Source organism: Brassica oleracea, chromosome C5 (assembly GCF_000695525.1).
Source record: "Brassica oleracea var. oleracea cultivar TO1000 chromosome C5, BOL, whole genome shotgun sequence".
Taxonomy (NCBI): Eukaryota; Viridiplantae; Streptophyta; class Magnoliopsida; order Brassicales; family Brassicaceae; genus Brassica; species Brassica oleracea.
Window position 1 is genome coordinate 11,032,056 of NC_027752.1, and position 13,599 is coordinate 11,045,654.

At 37.1% G+C, this 13,599-nt stretch overlaps 3 protein-coding genes across 5 annotated transcripts; 1 reads left to right on the plus strand and 2 right to left on the minus strand.

Moving 5' to 3' along the window:
* Positions 1 to 2,686: 2,686 nt before the first annotated feature.
* Positions 2,687 to 4,263, plus strand: LOC106295204 (uncharacterized protein C57A10.07). The gene is made up of 3 exons (XM_013731041.1): positions 2,687 to 3,569; positions 3,648 to 3,769; positions 3,855 to 4,263. Exons 1-3 carry the CDS (start codon positions 2,975 to 2,977, stop codon positions 4,188 to 4,190), a joined length of 1,053 nt encoding a protein of 350 aa, XP_013586495.1. The 5' UTR covers positions 2,687 to 2,974; the 3' UTR covers positions 4,191 to 4,263.
* A 42-nt stretch (positions 4,264 to 4,305) lies between these two features.
* On the minus strand, positions 4,306 to 7,373 carry LOC106295202 (TOM1-like protein 2). 3 transcript variants are annotated; one of them, XM_013731040.1, is made up of 10 exons: positions 7,071 to 7,373; positions 6,688 to 6,810; positions 6,497 to 6,575; positions 6,291 to 6,389; positions 6,067 to 6,180; positions 5,818 to 5,969; positions 5,644 to 5,725; positions 5,474 to 5,559; positions 5,190 to 5,375; positions 4,306 to 5,105 (listed from the first exon to the last, which is right to left on the minus strand). In XM_013731040.1, exons 2-10 carry the CDS (start codon positions 6,795 to 6,797, stop codon positions 4,517 to 4,519), a joined length of 1,497 nt encoding a protein of 498 aa, XP_013586494.1. In that variant the 5' UTR covers positions 6,798 to 6,810; positions 7,071 to 7,373; the 3' UTR covers positions 4,306 to 4,516. The 3 variants fall into 3 exon arrangements, with proteins under 3 accessions (XP_013586494.1, XP_013586493.1, XP_013586492.1); XM_013731039.1 differs by having other exon boundaries at positions 6,688 to 6,842; XM_013731038.1 differs by having other exon boundaries at positions 6,688 to 6,848; positions 7,071 to 7,372.
* A 528-nt stretch (positions 7,374 to 7,901) lies between these two features.
* LOC106293058 lies at positions 7,902 to 9,428 on the minus strand. Its single transcript, XM_013728732.1, has 2 exons — positions 8,549 to 9,428; positions 7,902 to 8,243 (listed from the first exon to the last, which is right to left on the minus strand). The coding sequence occupies exons 1-2, from the start codon at positions 9,187 to 9,189 to the stop codon at positions 8,186 to 8,188; spliced, it is 699 nt and encodes a 232-aa protein (XP_013584186.1). The 5' UTR covers positions 9,190 to 9,428; the 3' UTR covers positions 7,902 to 8,185.
* Between the last annotated feature and the right edge of the window lie 4,171 nt (positions 9,429 to 13,599).

The following is a 13,599-nucleotide window of genomic DNA, read 5'->3' on the forward strand; positions in this document are numbered from 1 at the left end:
CGGCCACAGACTCAAAGTCTTGGAATCTGAGACTCATTCATTCATGTCTTACCTTTGGTAATAGCACCATTGTGTATCTCGATTTTAATTCTATCCAAAGGCACGAGGAATCTCAATATATAGATACTGATTTCTCAGATCCTCAGTGAGATGATGGTGCATAATTGTTATGGCTCTTAACTTTTCACTTTTAGTTGCATAATCACCCTGAATGATACTCCTACCGAGTCCTCTTGATATCAGGACAACCGAAGTGTTCATTGCCCATTCTAGATAATTTTCTCCAGAGGGTTTTAGAATGGCATAATCCAATGGCTCAAATCTCGGCATCTAAAATCATATCATCAATCAATTCATGATTTAGAATTCATGCAACCAATTCAAAATAATCAGTGTATATGATTTCATAAGTCTCTCGACCAAAACACTTTACTACTCGACCATGGTGCGAGATAAGTCGAGAATGCAAGGTCTATATGTGATGCTTAGGCCACATGGCCATTTTGATGTGATACAACGATCCTAGAGACCGGTTCATGAGATATGCAAACAAGGTCACATGACCATTCAGATATGGTGTCTCACTAGACCACAAGGCCAAGCTATGATGCATTAAGCCACATGGCTTTCTATCACATGCTGCAAGCAAGTTATCAATCAAGGGCACAAGGCCGCGAGTATGAGCAATGCATCAGAACGATTAGGCCACACGGCAGTTCGGTATGATTCTTAACAAAGCCACACGGCCACACAATTCATATTAATTAGGGTTTACCAATTTCAAGGTTGGTAATATGTGGCTAGATTTTAGGGTTTCAGAATCAAATGATCTAGCAACCTATCTTTCATGCAATATGTAAATAATTCTAAACCTTAAATCAATCATTCAAGTTTTAAGCAATATGGGATTTAAGGTTTCAAGGCCTTTAGGAATTTAAAACGAGATTTAGGGTTTTAGTTTTAAACATTCAAACAATGCCTCACGGCCAAAGTATATGCCTCACGACCAATGGGTGCAATAGGTTTAACTCTTATGCATTTAGTTAACATGTAATTTCAATCCTAAGACGGTTTGTTTCTATCAGTTCATGATTCAATCAAACAAACAAACCAATCGGCCAAGCAATGAAACAAATCATGCGGCCACTTGATTTTAGTTTCAATACAATCCTAACATTAGATTCTAAGTTCAATTGCAATCAATCAGTAGTGATCATGTTCAGATATGAATGCAACAAGGCCACACGGCCACAGGATATGATCTAGAACAATTAACCTAGAATGTATCAAGGCCATACGGCCACAACTTCAAATTCGATTTCTAGGTTTTTAGGGTTTCAGTTTAAACAAGATAAGCAATTTAGATTCAAGTTTAAAACAATCCTAATCATAGTTCTAGGCGATCAATCAAACACTCAAGTTTAAAATCAAAAATTAAAACCAATTTTCCAAATTAGGGTTTAGGGGAAATCGAAAACTTTGATCTTTGATCAAAGGGATTAGATTTGAAATTCAAAAACCTTTAAGATTATGATTTTAATTGATCAGTGGATCAATCTCGATTTAGTGTTTAGGGGATCAGACTTATTTGAGCTCCGATTTACTTTTTAGGGTTTGATCTATTATCTTATGGCTTTCATCTTAAGGATTAGATTTTAGGATTTCAATCTCTACAAACAATCCAAATTCAATTCTCATGTTCTTAGAATTAGGGTTACCTTTTTGTTTGCAGGTTGTTGAAACCGGACCACCAAGATGAACGGATTAACCTCGAGCTGCACACGGACGGACGCGAGCTGGTTGCTATCGGATCGTCGTCGGATGCGAGCGGGGCGCGTCTGCTTCCTATCGGGTTTGCGAGCGGCTGCTTCCTATCGGGTTTGCAAGCGGCTGATCGGGAATGCGAGCTGGCGGATGGGGAACGCAAGCTGGTTGTGATGCGAACAGGAAGCTGAGGTCGTCTAGGATCAGGAACACCTTAGGGCTGGAGCTGATCGGATGGTGATGAGCTGGGACGCGAGCAAGAATGGATTAGGGTTCGTCGGGTTCGGATTAGGGTTCCAAAGCAAATCGATGCGCACTGTATCGGGGCGTGAGGGCGCGTCGGTGGTCAGATCGACAAACGGTTTGCACTGAATGATTCCTTTTAGCAAGAGCTTCGATTTGATATCTTGATCATTTTCTGAGTCTTCACGGTTTGGGAGAACGACCTCTTTGAAGTTCTGAGGTAGATTCCTTTCGTTTAGGGTTTTAGGGGTTTTGTTTTAGCCTCAGGGTGTTTGAGGCTATCGTGCTGATAACGTGTTGTAAAAGTATGGGAAATTTGTCTGTGTATTATTAATGATCAATGGGGGTTCTTTTATATAAGAATTACAAGATAGAGATAAATGGAAAGTATACAAATTCTAATCCATCTAGATTTATGATAACTACAAATATAAGGAAAAGGAAATCTAGTAATATGGAAACTCTAAGTCGGCTGCTTCTCTCTCTCCTAAGTCGGCAGCCTCTCTCTTGTCTCTCTCTAGGATTTCGGCCATCTCTCTTTTAGGTATGGGCCGGTTATGGACATTGTTTATAACAGAATCAATTTTTTTAATAGTAACCTTATAGTAAGCCCATTACAATATTATTTAGCCCATATATAGATTTGGGCTTCAAAGTATTCAAGATCTCTTCCCTGGTCTCTTCCTCGCTCACCCTAGACAAAACATGTTTCTGAAGTCGTGTTCAAATCGTTAACTGTCCTTACAAGTCTTTGGATCTTTCCTCAACAAATTCCACCAAACTCTCGGTCAACGGATTTGATGCAAAGCTTTAACCTCTGGGCTGGATCAAAGTCTGCACCTTTCTGGTAATTATTCCCACTGAAACAAAATTTTGATGATCACACGCATTGATCTCCCTGAATCTGATCTGGGTAAATGCTTAATCTCCCTCATTGGCGTCCTCGATCCCTGGATTTGGTTCTGTCATGAATAAATATCCCTTCGGGTCGAGTAACAATCCCAACAAGTCATCATCATACTACGCGTACCAAAGAGGTAATAATGATTTTGATCTAGAGTCAGGTTCCGTCAGAAAATCAAGAAAGCCCAAGACTTTGTTCGCCAAAATGTTCGGAACTCGCATTCACCACTTGTTCAAACTCCACCCGGTCCTCGTTTCCATCGTCCTCGTCTCCTTTGGGATCACGGTTTTGATCTTTCTATCGTCGATATACGAGAGCCAGTTTCGATCTGCGGTTGCTTACAAGAAGAACGATCTGGATAACGATGTGTATCCGTTTGCTAATCTGAAGAACCTCGTGATGGTTGCTGGGCATTCTGTTTACACGAGCAGTAACTGCGGTAAGATGGATAAAGAGGAGTCGTGGTTCTTGGAGTCTTATCAGAAGCATCCGGGTCAGGCTGCGACGTTCTTGAGTCATATAGAGGAAGGTGTTGAAGCTGCAGGTAAAGATGACGAGGCTTTGCTTCTGTTCAGTGGAGGTGAGACTCGTAAAGAAGCTGGACCTCGCAGTGAAGCTCAGAGTTATTGGGCTGTCGCTGAGTCTAAAGGATGGTTTGGTGAGTCTAATTACTTTAGATTCCGATCTTTATTACATTGTATGGTAAAATGTGGTTTGGTTTTGTGGTAATGGACAGGGAAAGATGATGTGAGGTCAAGGGCATTGACGGAAGAGCATGCAAGAGACAGCTTTGAGAATCTTCTCTTTAGTGTTTGTAGATTCAGAGAGCTCACAGGCTCTTACCCACACAACATAACAGTAAAGACTTTTTTTACTTTTAAATGTCTCACTCTCTATCCGTATTGTGATGTTAATGTATATCCTTCATGCTTTGGTGGATCAGGTAGTGAGCTATGATTTTAAGGAGGAGAGATTTGCGCATTTGCACCGTTCAGCGATGGGGTTTCCGGAATCAAGATTCAGATACATGGGAACGCCAGCTTCACTTGAGTCCAAAGAAGGCGCTCTGAAAGGGGAGGCTATGGTTAGAGCTCAGTTTCAAGAAGATCCTTACGGATGCGTTGGTTCGCTTTGGCGTAAGAAGCTGAAGCGTGACCCTTTCCACAGGACTATACCTTACCCTAATGGATGCCCTGAGATTAGAGGATTGTTCAGGTACTGTGGTTCAGCTCCTTTTCCTGGCTCTCTCCCATGGGACTCATCTGTGTCAAACCTATAACTAGACTTTGCTTAGAGGAACAGATACTTGATCAAGAGCTTGGTCTCTTTTTGTTTACTTTCATTAATGTAAAAGAGAAACTTCACCATCTTTGTATCGAGAGAGAACTTTAAACTGTATTAAAATGCTATTTACCTGGATTATATTACAAGATTTCTATCCAATAAAAGATCTCTATATTTATATAAAAACAAGCTTTTCATCCTCCATGTTCATTAATCAAAGGAAACAAGAACACAAATGATGAAAGAAAAAGAAAGTAAGGTAAAAGAGTAGTTATTACTGAAGTAACAACTGGGAGCTCTGTCTCAAAACGGTTTGTTGTTCTAATTGTTGGGTTTGGAGGAAGAAGACGATGACTTCCTGTTTTTCGCAAAGTCAACCAGGTCTTTGAAAAGGATATCCTCTGGTTTGTCATCTTTCTTTGGTGGTGTAGCAGCAGCAGCAGAAGCAGAGGCGGTTGGATTCAGAGAAAGATTCCGGGACTGTCCCACGAGATCTTCATAAGAGGAATCAGAGCCACTGCTTGTGCGTTGAGGAACACTGCTATGCTGGGAGTATTGTTGCCTCTGGCTGGTTCTAACGGACATTGGTGGTGGAAAAGCCCTGATTCCTTCAGGTTCCCATGGAGCGCGAGGTAACTGCTCAGTTTGGTCATAAACTGGTTTGGTGAACGAAGGTTGCTCAGGAGATTTGCTCCGGGGAGCTGGATCGTCGAAAACAGGAGCAGAAGCGGCTCGGTCTGATGAATGGGAAGTACTCGGAGGCTTTGAAGTCTCTGAGGTTCCTTGAGGTGTGTAGACATCGCCACTGAGGAAGTCCATAGAACCAGATTCAACATGTACTGGCCTCATTGTAGGTGGTGGTGGAGGAAGAACAGGGTTGAAACTCACTCGTGCACCCTCTCTTTTTGACCTGCAGAGATGATTTCGATGAATATTTGGAATCCAAGTCTGGAGATTCAACTGAAATGAGCAAAGGATGGTCATTAGCATTTACCTGTGAGATAGCTGAGCAAAATCATCATCTGACTCATCATCGTCTTCATGGTTGATGCTAACAAGCGGTACTGGAGTGGGAGCTGTTGCAGTAACAGAGTTTCCCTTTGCCTTATCATCATGCTGCTGAAGAACGCGCTGCAAGTTGTCGTTCAATGCCAAGCCTTGACACAGAAGCTCCTCATCTCTGAAAAATGGAAGGAGTCTCTCTCTCTCAACATTAGCAAATTCTATCAAATTTAGTAACGAACAGGAGGGTGAAGGAGAAAGCAAACGAATCCTTACGATGTAGTGTTGACCAGAGTCATTACACGTCTCTGATACGTACGGCATTGCTCTACCAAGTCAACTATAAGTTCTTCCTTTAAACCCTGTGACAATAGAAACAATAGTGAATGTTTCACATAAGATCAAACAACAGAGACACCATGTCTAATCATGTAATAATATCCTACCTCAGGATGGCTTGGATCAAGAGCCCCAAGCATGTCCGTCAAAATATCAACTGATCCCTGAGCGCTTTGAATCTCTTCCAAACTAGAAGAAAAAACAAAGATATTTTATAACAAGCTTGAGACACAGAATATGGAATGTATCTATTACAACAGGTCTAGCAAAGTAGAGAGTACCTGAGTGCAGAAGCATCATCACTTTGCAAAGAGGCCTGAATAGCAGCATCTTCATCAGACGCAGCAGCGTGAGCAATAATAGGCTGAGTCTGGGGTGGAGTAAAGAATGATACACTGCTCTCGGTTCGAGGTGGGAACTCAATTCCAGCAGACTAAAGTTTCCAAAAGGTAAAACCGGTTTATCAAAACTTTGATACAGAAGAACAGAGTTTTGTATATATATATATAAAAAAAAGCCAAGCTACACACCCTGAGTTCATTATAAGCATTGTAATACTGAGGGAATCTACCACCGCTCCCACCGAAAGCTTCTTGCCATGTATCTAATAAACTAAGTATCTTCTCCCTAACACTCAGGTCCGGCTGCATAGGTGAGTTTGGTAAATTTCCAGAGTAAGCGAATTTCATAATAGAAATGAAATATATAACAAGCTCAAAAGTGAGGTGAGAGATGGTACGTAAGACTAGAGAACCTTTTTCTTCACAATTTTGACCATATCAGGCAAAATATCACGTTCGACGATGAGCTGGTACACGCACTCTCCACAATTCTTACTCAGAGTTTCCAAAGCCTGAAACAATATCCAGTATCCCCCGAGCATCCACGAAGGGAGAAGATCAGTACAATAAACAGAACCAAAGCAGTGTAGCAAAGGAAGGGTGTGAAAAGAGGACTTACATAAAGAGCGAGAATCTGAACTTTAGAATTTTTACTTGCTAACCGTTTCTTGAGCACCTTCACTGCTTCTTTTGCTTGACTACAGAAACAAAATAGCCTCAAAAACTTAGCCTAAACTGAATCAGACAAAAAAGTAATTCAAAAGGCGTTGTTGTGAGAGTAAGAAGAACACATGAGACGATGTTACCTACCTAGGATCCATGTTGATAATGTCACAGAGCTCAATGTTGATAGCCCAATCAGGACCAATCAGCATATCATTCGTAGCCCTCTCAGCACAAGCAGCCGCGTTATTCGCCATTGCAAGATTCGGTCTGTCAGTCAAATCCTAAAAGTTTCAAGCTTCCTACAACTAACAAGTATAACAAAACACAAGTTCAAACATCATTATATAACTTCTTGATTCTAGACAGAAGAAGCCATTTTAAGGAGAAATAAAGACGCAAAGACTAATAAAGAAAACAAATAATAGCCTATAAAACAAACAAAAAACAATCCAATCAAGTGAGAGATCAAACAATAAAGAAAGTAGGAATCAAAGTCTCGGCAAGGGTTTCAGATAACATTATTTTACCTCTCTGTGGACTCAATTTAATTGAGAAGGCGATGATGATAGACCGAGCGAAGATTTTGTGCGTCTCACGATCGAGAAGACGAAGACAACTTTATGAAGAAGAAGAAGAAAAAATGTAAACCTGGTATGTGAACACGATCGGGCTTTTTGTATCAGCAGGTCATCATCATCATCGTCGTCATCAGCCGTCCATAAAATCAACTGCGTCTTCTTTGTTCTATTACTATTCTGCAAGATGCCAACTTCTATATCACTAATGCTAACGTAACGGACGGTGTCAGAAAAAATATAAAGAATGTCGATTATTCTTTCCATTTATCATTCGTATTTGTACAAAACTACCAAAGAAAATATCCACTCATTTTTGTTTGCTTGATTTCATTGTTGACTTTGCTTCTGCGAACCGCACCGTTGTACGAATAAAACGCGTTTCCAAACACACCGAAAACGAAGACGCGCGTTTGGACAAGAACAGCTACTGAACACAAATTTCTTTAAGCAAATAAAAAAAAAGGCACAATTCTCTCCATTTTAAAATTTTTGTCACAAAAATAACATGCAAAAAAAAAAAAGATCAAAATAGTCTTTTTTTTTTTTGAAAATTTTAATTTTATTTTTTTATTTTTTAAAATTTGAAATTCTATCAAGAACTCAACTATTTAACTCTAAACCTTAAGTTATTTCGGTCATTTTCTTTAAAAAAAAAACTATCCTCAGAAATTTCTCTACCAAAAGGGTTTAAAACGCTACTTTTTAGGCAGAGATGATATTATTAGTTTTAGGCTTTTAATGCATATAAAGGAAAGATAATCAAGTGGTAGACCATAAGAGAAAAAGTTAAGCTACATATACTACTGTACATGAAGGATTCAAAATTCCATAGTTGAGTTGAGAGACTAATCAGTGCACATTAAACTCTAATTACACAAATAAAACGGTATCCAAAACCATAGACAGGCTTACAAAAACAAAGCAAAATTTAGGAGTGTCATCAGAAAAGTTCTCTTCTTATAGCCGCACATTCAAAGGTTCTCTGGTATCATGTCCTCTGTTCTTGGAAGATTTATTTAGCCAAGAAGGGTCACCACTCACCATACATCGAGTTTAAACTGGTTTTAGTATCGTGAACGTACACACCAGAGGAAAGACAACATGCAGCTACTCTTTTTATCCCTGCATTTTGATCCAAACCCCATAAGTTTCCATAAACAACGCCCGATGTGGTTTATCTTATGCTGCACAAGGAATCATTCAGACAACAGTCCTATATCTTAACATTTAAATTCTTTATAATTATCATCTTTAGTGTGTTTTTTGGTATAATATAATCTACAGAGTTTCATCATTAAACTAGCCAAGATAAAGGAGTCTTAAAACTAAACAAGAACCTTTCAATTTCCATACAACCAACAACAAAAAGTCTTTTAACACTTGACATGATGAAGAGAAAATGAAAGATGAAGCCTTTTCAAACATACCTTATGATGTTACTGCTGTTGCTATTGCTACTACCACTCCTCTTTGTGCTCCCACTTCCACTAGACTCAGACAATCTATTCCACCAATCTCTGTCCTCTGTTTTAACAGACTCAACCGAGATCGAAGGTCTCGGTGAAACCTGAGAATCTTTCACAGAATCCTTCCCCTTTCTCTTCTTCTTCTTCTTGGTCGTATCTTTCTTAGATCCAAAGCTAAACGGAAACATCATTTTGAGAAGAAACCCACTATTGTTTCCACCACTGTTTCGACTCGGATCAACTCGCTTACCACTCTTCGTCTTCCTCACAACCTTACTTGTTCTCTGAGTCAACTCATCGAAGATCTTCCTGTCATTCTCATCGTGTCCCCTTGCTTCGACAATATCCTTCAAGGAAAGCTCGTAACACGACTCGGGCATCTTACTAACCATCTCCATAAGCTCCCGTTGTCCACGAGCGATAGCCTGAGCTTTTGAATCCGGAGAAAGGCTAGAGTAATCTTCCGGCCGGTGACGAGGATGACTTCTCGGTGGGCTTGTACTCCACAGGGTGGGAGAACAGACGCCGGAGTCTGAGTGATCATCGGGAAGACTTGGGAAACACAAGTGGTGACTGTTGGTTTTAGCTGAAGGATCTAACATAGCGATGTTGCAAGAACGAGAGAGACAAGATCCGTAAGTGAGTTATGTTCGGAAACAGCTAGTTGGCAGTTACAAAAAGAGAGAGATATATGTATCTTGCTTGACCCGTTCATGGGAATCTGTAGTGGTATATACGGTAATACTATATATAAGGGTTTTTATTTTATTTTTAAGTTTGATAAAGTTTAGGTCTGAACATCTTTAAAACGATTGTTGGCTTTAATTTGAATGTCACGTTGTAATTTCAGAGTGGTTAAAGTTTAGTAGTATTTAATAGGAAGAAGGTTGTTGCTGTCAGATGGGGTTTAATATGATTGGCAGATCGTCACGGGATATCAGGAAGGTTAAGGGATTGGGACTCTTGAAGGTCAAGCCCTTCTAGATAGATGATAGATCACCCTCCTCATAAAGTCTAGGATATATGATAGTTTTTCTTCTTCTTCTTTTGCTTCGTGGACTCAGAGGCCGTAACATAGACAACGGTCCATCAAGCTAGAAAACGATATATCATTAATGGAGGATCATTTAAAAAATTACAATCTTAAGTTTGTACAAATTAAAAAGAAACTCTGTTTAGGTGTTACTTAATTAAAATGTTAATTTAGCTTATGTGGCAACTTAACAATCAATTGAAAAAATGTTGGTCCAAATCCAATTACTAGAGAACATTATGTTAACTCAAAATATAAAAACTATTATTTCTTTAAATAAAAACTACATAATTATTTAATATGATTAAGATATATATATATCAATTAATGACTAATGAATAATAAAGATTTGATAACAATTTTTGCATCCTTCTTCATTTTTGTTCAATTTTATATTATTAAAAAAACAAACAATCACATTAACCATATAATAAAAAAATTAGATTTTTTCTTATATGTTATATTTTGAATTTTTAAAATGACTTGTATCAGTTTGATGGTTGATCTGAAACCTTTTAAAACCATATAGAAGATAAATGTCAAAATAATTCAACTTTGGAAACAGTATTGTTCACTTTTTTTCAAGAATGTGTTCGGTGGAAAAAAACAAGGTTATTAGGTCATAATTTGTTTAATGTCCTATCCGATCAACTCATGATATATTAATTATAGTTTAATTATAGTTTAGTTCCACAATTTTTAATAAAAATTGATCTAGTCCATCGGAAAAAAATATATAATAACAATAAAAAAATTGTATATGTATAAATAAAATGATCAAATATGTTAAAAAATTATCGATAAAATATACAACTAAACTCACCATGCGCAAGGCGCAAGTCTTATCCTAGTTTTTACTAAAAATAAATTATAGGGGTTTTTGCAAATATGACTCAAAACTTAAAATCAAACACAAAACTAACCCATGTTTTTTTTTGAACTTTGATTTGCCTCTTTCATCCCCAAAGTTCAGATTATTCACGAAAATGCCATCACTTTTTTTTTCTTTTTTTTCTTTCGAAAATGCATATTTTACTATATCACCCTCATCTTCCTCAAGTATTCACAATATTGTCATTGCCATCAATACACCAACCACCATGAACAACCAATTTGAAGCTCTTGACACTCTTTCTTTCTCAATTCTTATGAACTAAAAACAACATCTCTTTCACTTTCTCTCCATATTCATCCAAAAAAAACACAAGATTTTGATTCTAAAATTTTTATGGTTCATAGAACCATTGAAGCTTACGATTCTTGGTGGATCACTTTTGTTTGAGATTCTGGGTGCTTGGAGAAGACTTTTGTGTGCTAAACAAGTTATCTCACTGGTTGAAACTATGAAATCAGTTTTTTCCCAGATCTGCTCGTCCAGACGACTTACAGGTAAGTCGTCTGGCTGTAGACGACTTACATGGAAGTCTTATGGTCAATGCGGAGGTTAGTTTTGCAATTGAATTTTAAGTGTGTTTTTATAGACGATTTACATGGAAGTCGCCCATCTTTATTTGTTAAAAAAAAAATTTGAGACGACTTACATGTTTGAGACAACTTCCATGTAAGTCGTCTAGGGTAAACGGGTTAGTTTTGCATTTGACCAGATTGTACCATAAATTTGACTTTTCTTGGACGACTTACATGGAAGTCGTCTCAGGTTAGTATTGCAATTGAAAAATAAAACAAAAAAAGTTATTTTTTTTCTAGACGACTTACATGGAAGTCGTCCGTCCGACGACTTACATTGAAGTCGTCCATTATTTTATTCCGAGATTCTGGTCAAACTTTGTTTATCTTGGACGACTTCCATGTAAGTCGTCGGACGGACAACTTCCGTGTAAGTCGTCTAGAATTTTTTTTTTTTTGGTTTTATTTTTCTATTGCAAAACTAACCTGAGACGACTTACATGGAAGCCGTCAAAGTATAACAAAATATTGATTTTTTAATTTTCTATTCGACGACTTACGTGTAAGTCATCCAGGAAAAGTTTAATTTCTGACACAATCTGGTTAAATGCATAACTAACCCGTTTTCCCTAGACGACTTACATGTAATTCGTCTCGAGTTTTTTTTTAACAAACAAAGATGGACGACTTCCATGTAAGTCGTCTAGGTTAAAATCAATTGCAAAACTAACCTAAATGGATGACTTCTTAGAAGTCTACCAGACGACCTCCGTGGAAGTCGTCTGCGTCAATGTTTAATAAACTTTCATTTTCTCTAAAACTATAAAGAATTTTTAATTTTTTTTGTTAATTAATGTATATTAGTCAATATTGGGGCTATTGAATGAAATTTATAACTTAATTGGTGATATTTATGAGGTTACCAACATTCATGCTTAGTAAAGTTTTTACCAACATTCATGTATAACGTGAAAGTCTTCTACGTTAGTTTTTGTAAATTTGTTAAGTAACTTTAAGATATGTTTATTTAATTTTCAAAAGTGTTAAGTAACTTCAAGAATATCAAGTAACATGGTTTAATGTGTCTTCTCAGATCATAAGATATACTTTTTACTTATGTATCTAATGAAAATGTTCTAGCTTTGAACTTATGTAATGTTTTATCTTTTGTGAATTTGACTAAGTTTTCTTGAGAATTCTTCTCCCTTACTTGTAATAAATTTGATTAATTTTTTGTGTTATTGTGTTTTGCTATTGAAGTTGTATCAATAACTTCAATTATGTCAAGTAATTTTGGCAATATAATATAGTAGAAAATGAACATATTTACCAAACTTTTTCATTAATATCTCTTCAAATTTACAAAAGAAAGTCACAACTAAAGGAGTACACATGCAAATCACAAAACAGACCACAAACAAAACTATTATAGATCATTCCTCTACAAAGATAAGCTTATACTCCACTTGATATGGAAGTCGTCTGGAAGACTTCTTTGAAGTCGTCTGGAAGACTTCTTTGAAGTCGTCTGGAAGACTTCCTGGAAGTATTCTAGTGCATTATATTTTAGAAGACTTCCCATAGATCTTCCAAAGTCTGATCTAGATCTGAAAAATATGTATATCAAACCCATATCTTAAAAACATGCATATCATATCAAAAAACGTTCAAATGGCTTAAAAACAGAGAAAATGAGTGGAAATTAGATAGACATACTTTTATACAACACACAAAGTACATATCCAAGTGGAAGAATCTGATTAAAAACCTGCAACAAAAAGATAGATTAGTGAGAAAGACATGAGACAAAAATGAAAAATTCATATAAAGTTTAGTGTTTTCAAGTCAAAGAGATTAGAGTGGGTTTGGAGAGTTTTAGTTTGGGAAAAAAATATGACCTTTATGCAACATGAGGTTACCAAATGAAGAAAAATCAGACATAAAAACTTACCAAAACGCTCAGATCTATTATGAAAGGGAGACATGGGAAAAGACTCCGTCATAAGACTTTCTGGAAGTCTTCTGGAAGACTTCCTGGAAGTCGTCTGGAAGTCTTCTAGCCCAGAAGTCTTTCAGATCTGAAAAACATGCATATCTAAATCTATATCTGAAAAACCTGGATCTCCAAAAACATTCAAATGGCTTAAAAACAGAAAAATTGAGTAAAAGATTATATAGATCTACCTTTATAGAACACACAAAAATACATATATAAAATTAATAAATATACCTTTACATGAGTGGAAGATGAGAACCATGTGATGAAAAACCTGCAAAACAAGATAAACTAGTGAAAAAGACATGAGACAAAAACAATAAATTGATATAAAGTTTGGTGTTTATAAGTTCAGAGAGATTAGAGAGAGGTTGGAGAGTTTTAGAATGAGGGACATACCATTTTTGTTGCAGCCATTTGAGAGGAGAGAGAATGTGTAAATTTTTCTTTATATATGGAGACAAAAATTCTAATAAGGTAAAATATTTTCGATCAGAAGACTTACTAGACAACTTACTTGTAAGTCGCTCAGAAGACTTCAATATTTTTAGCGGGAAACTAAAATATTTTTAGCGG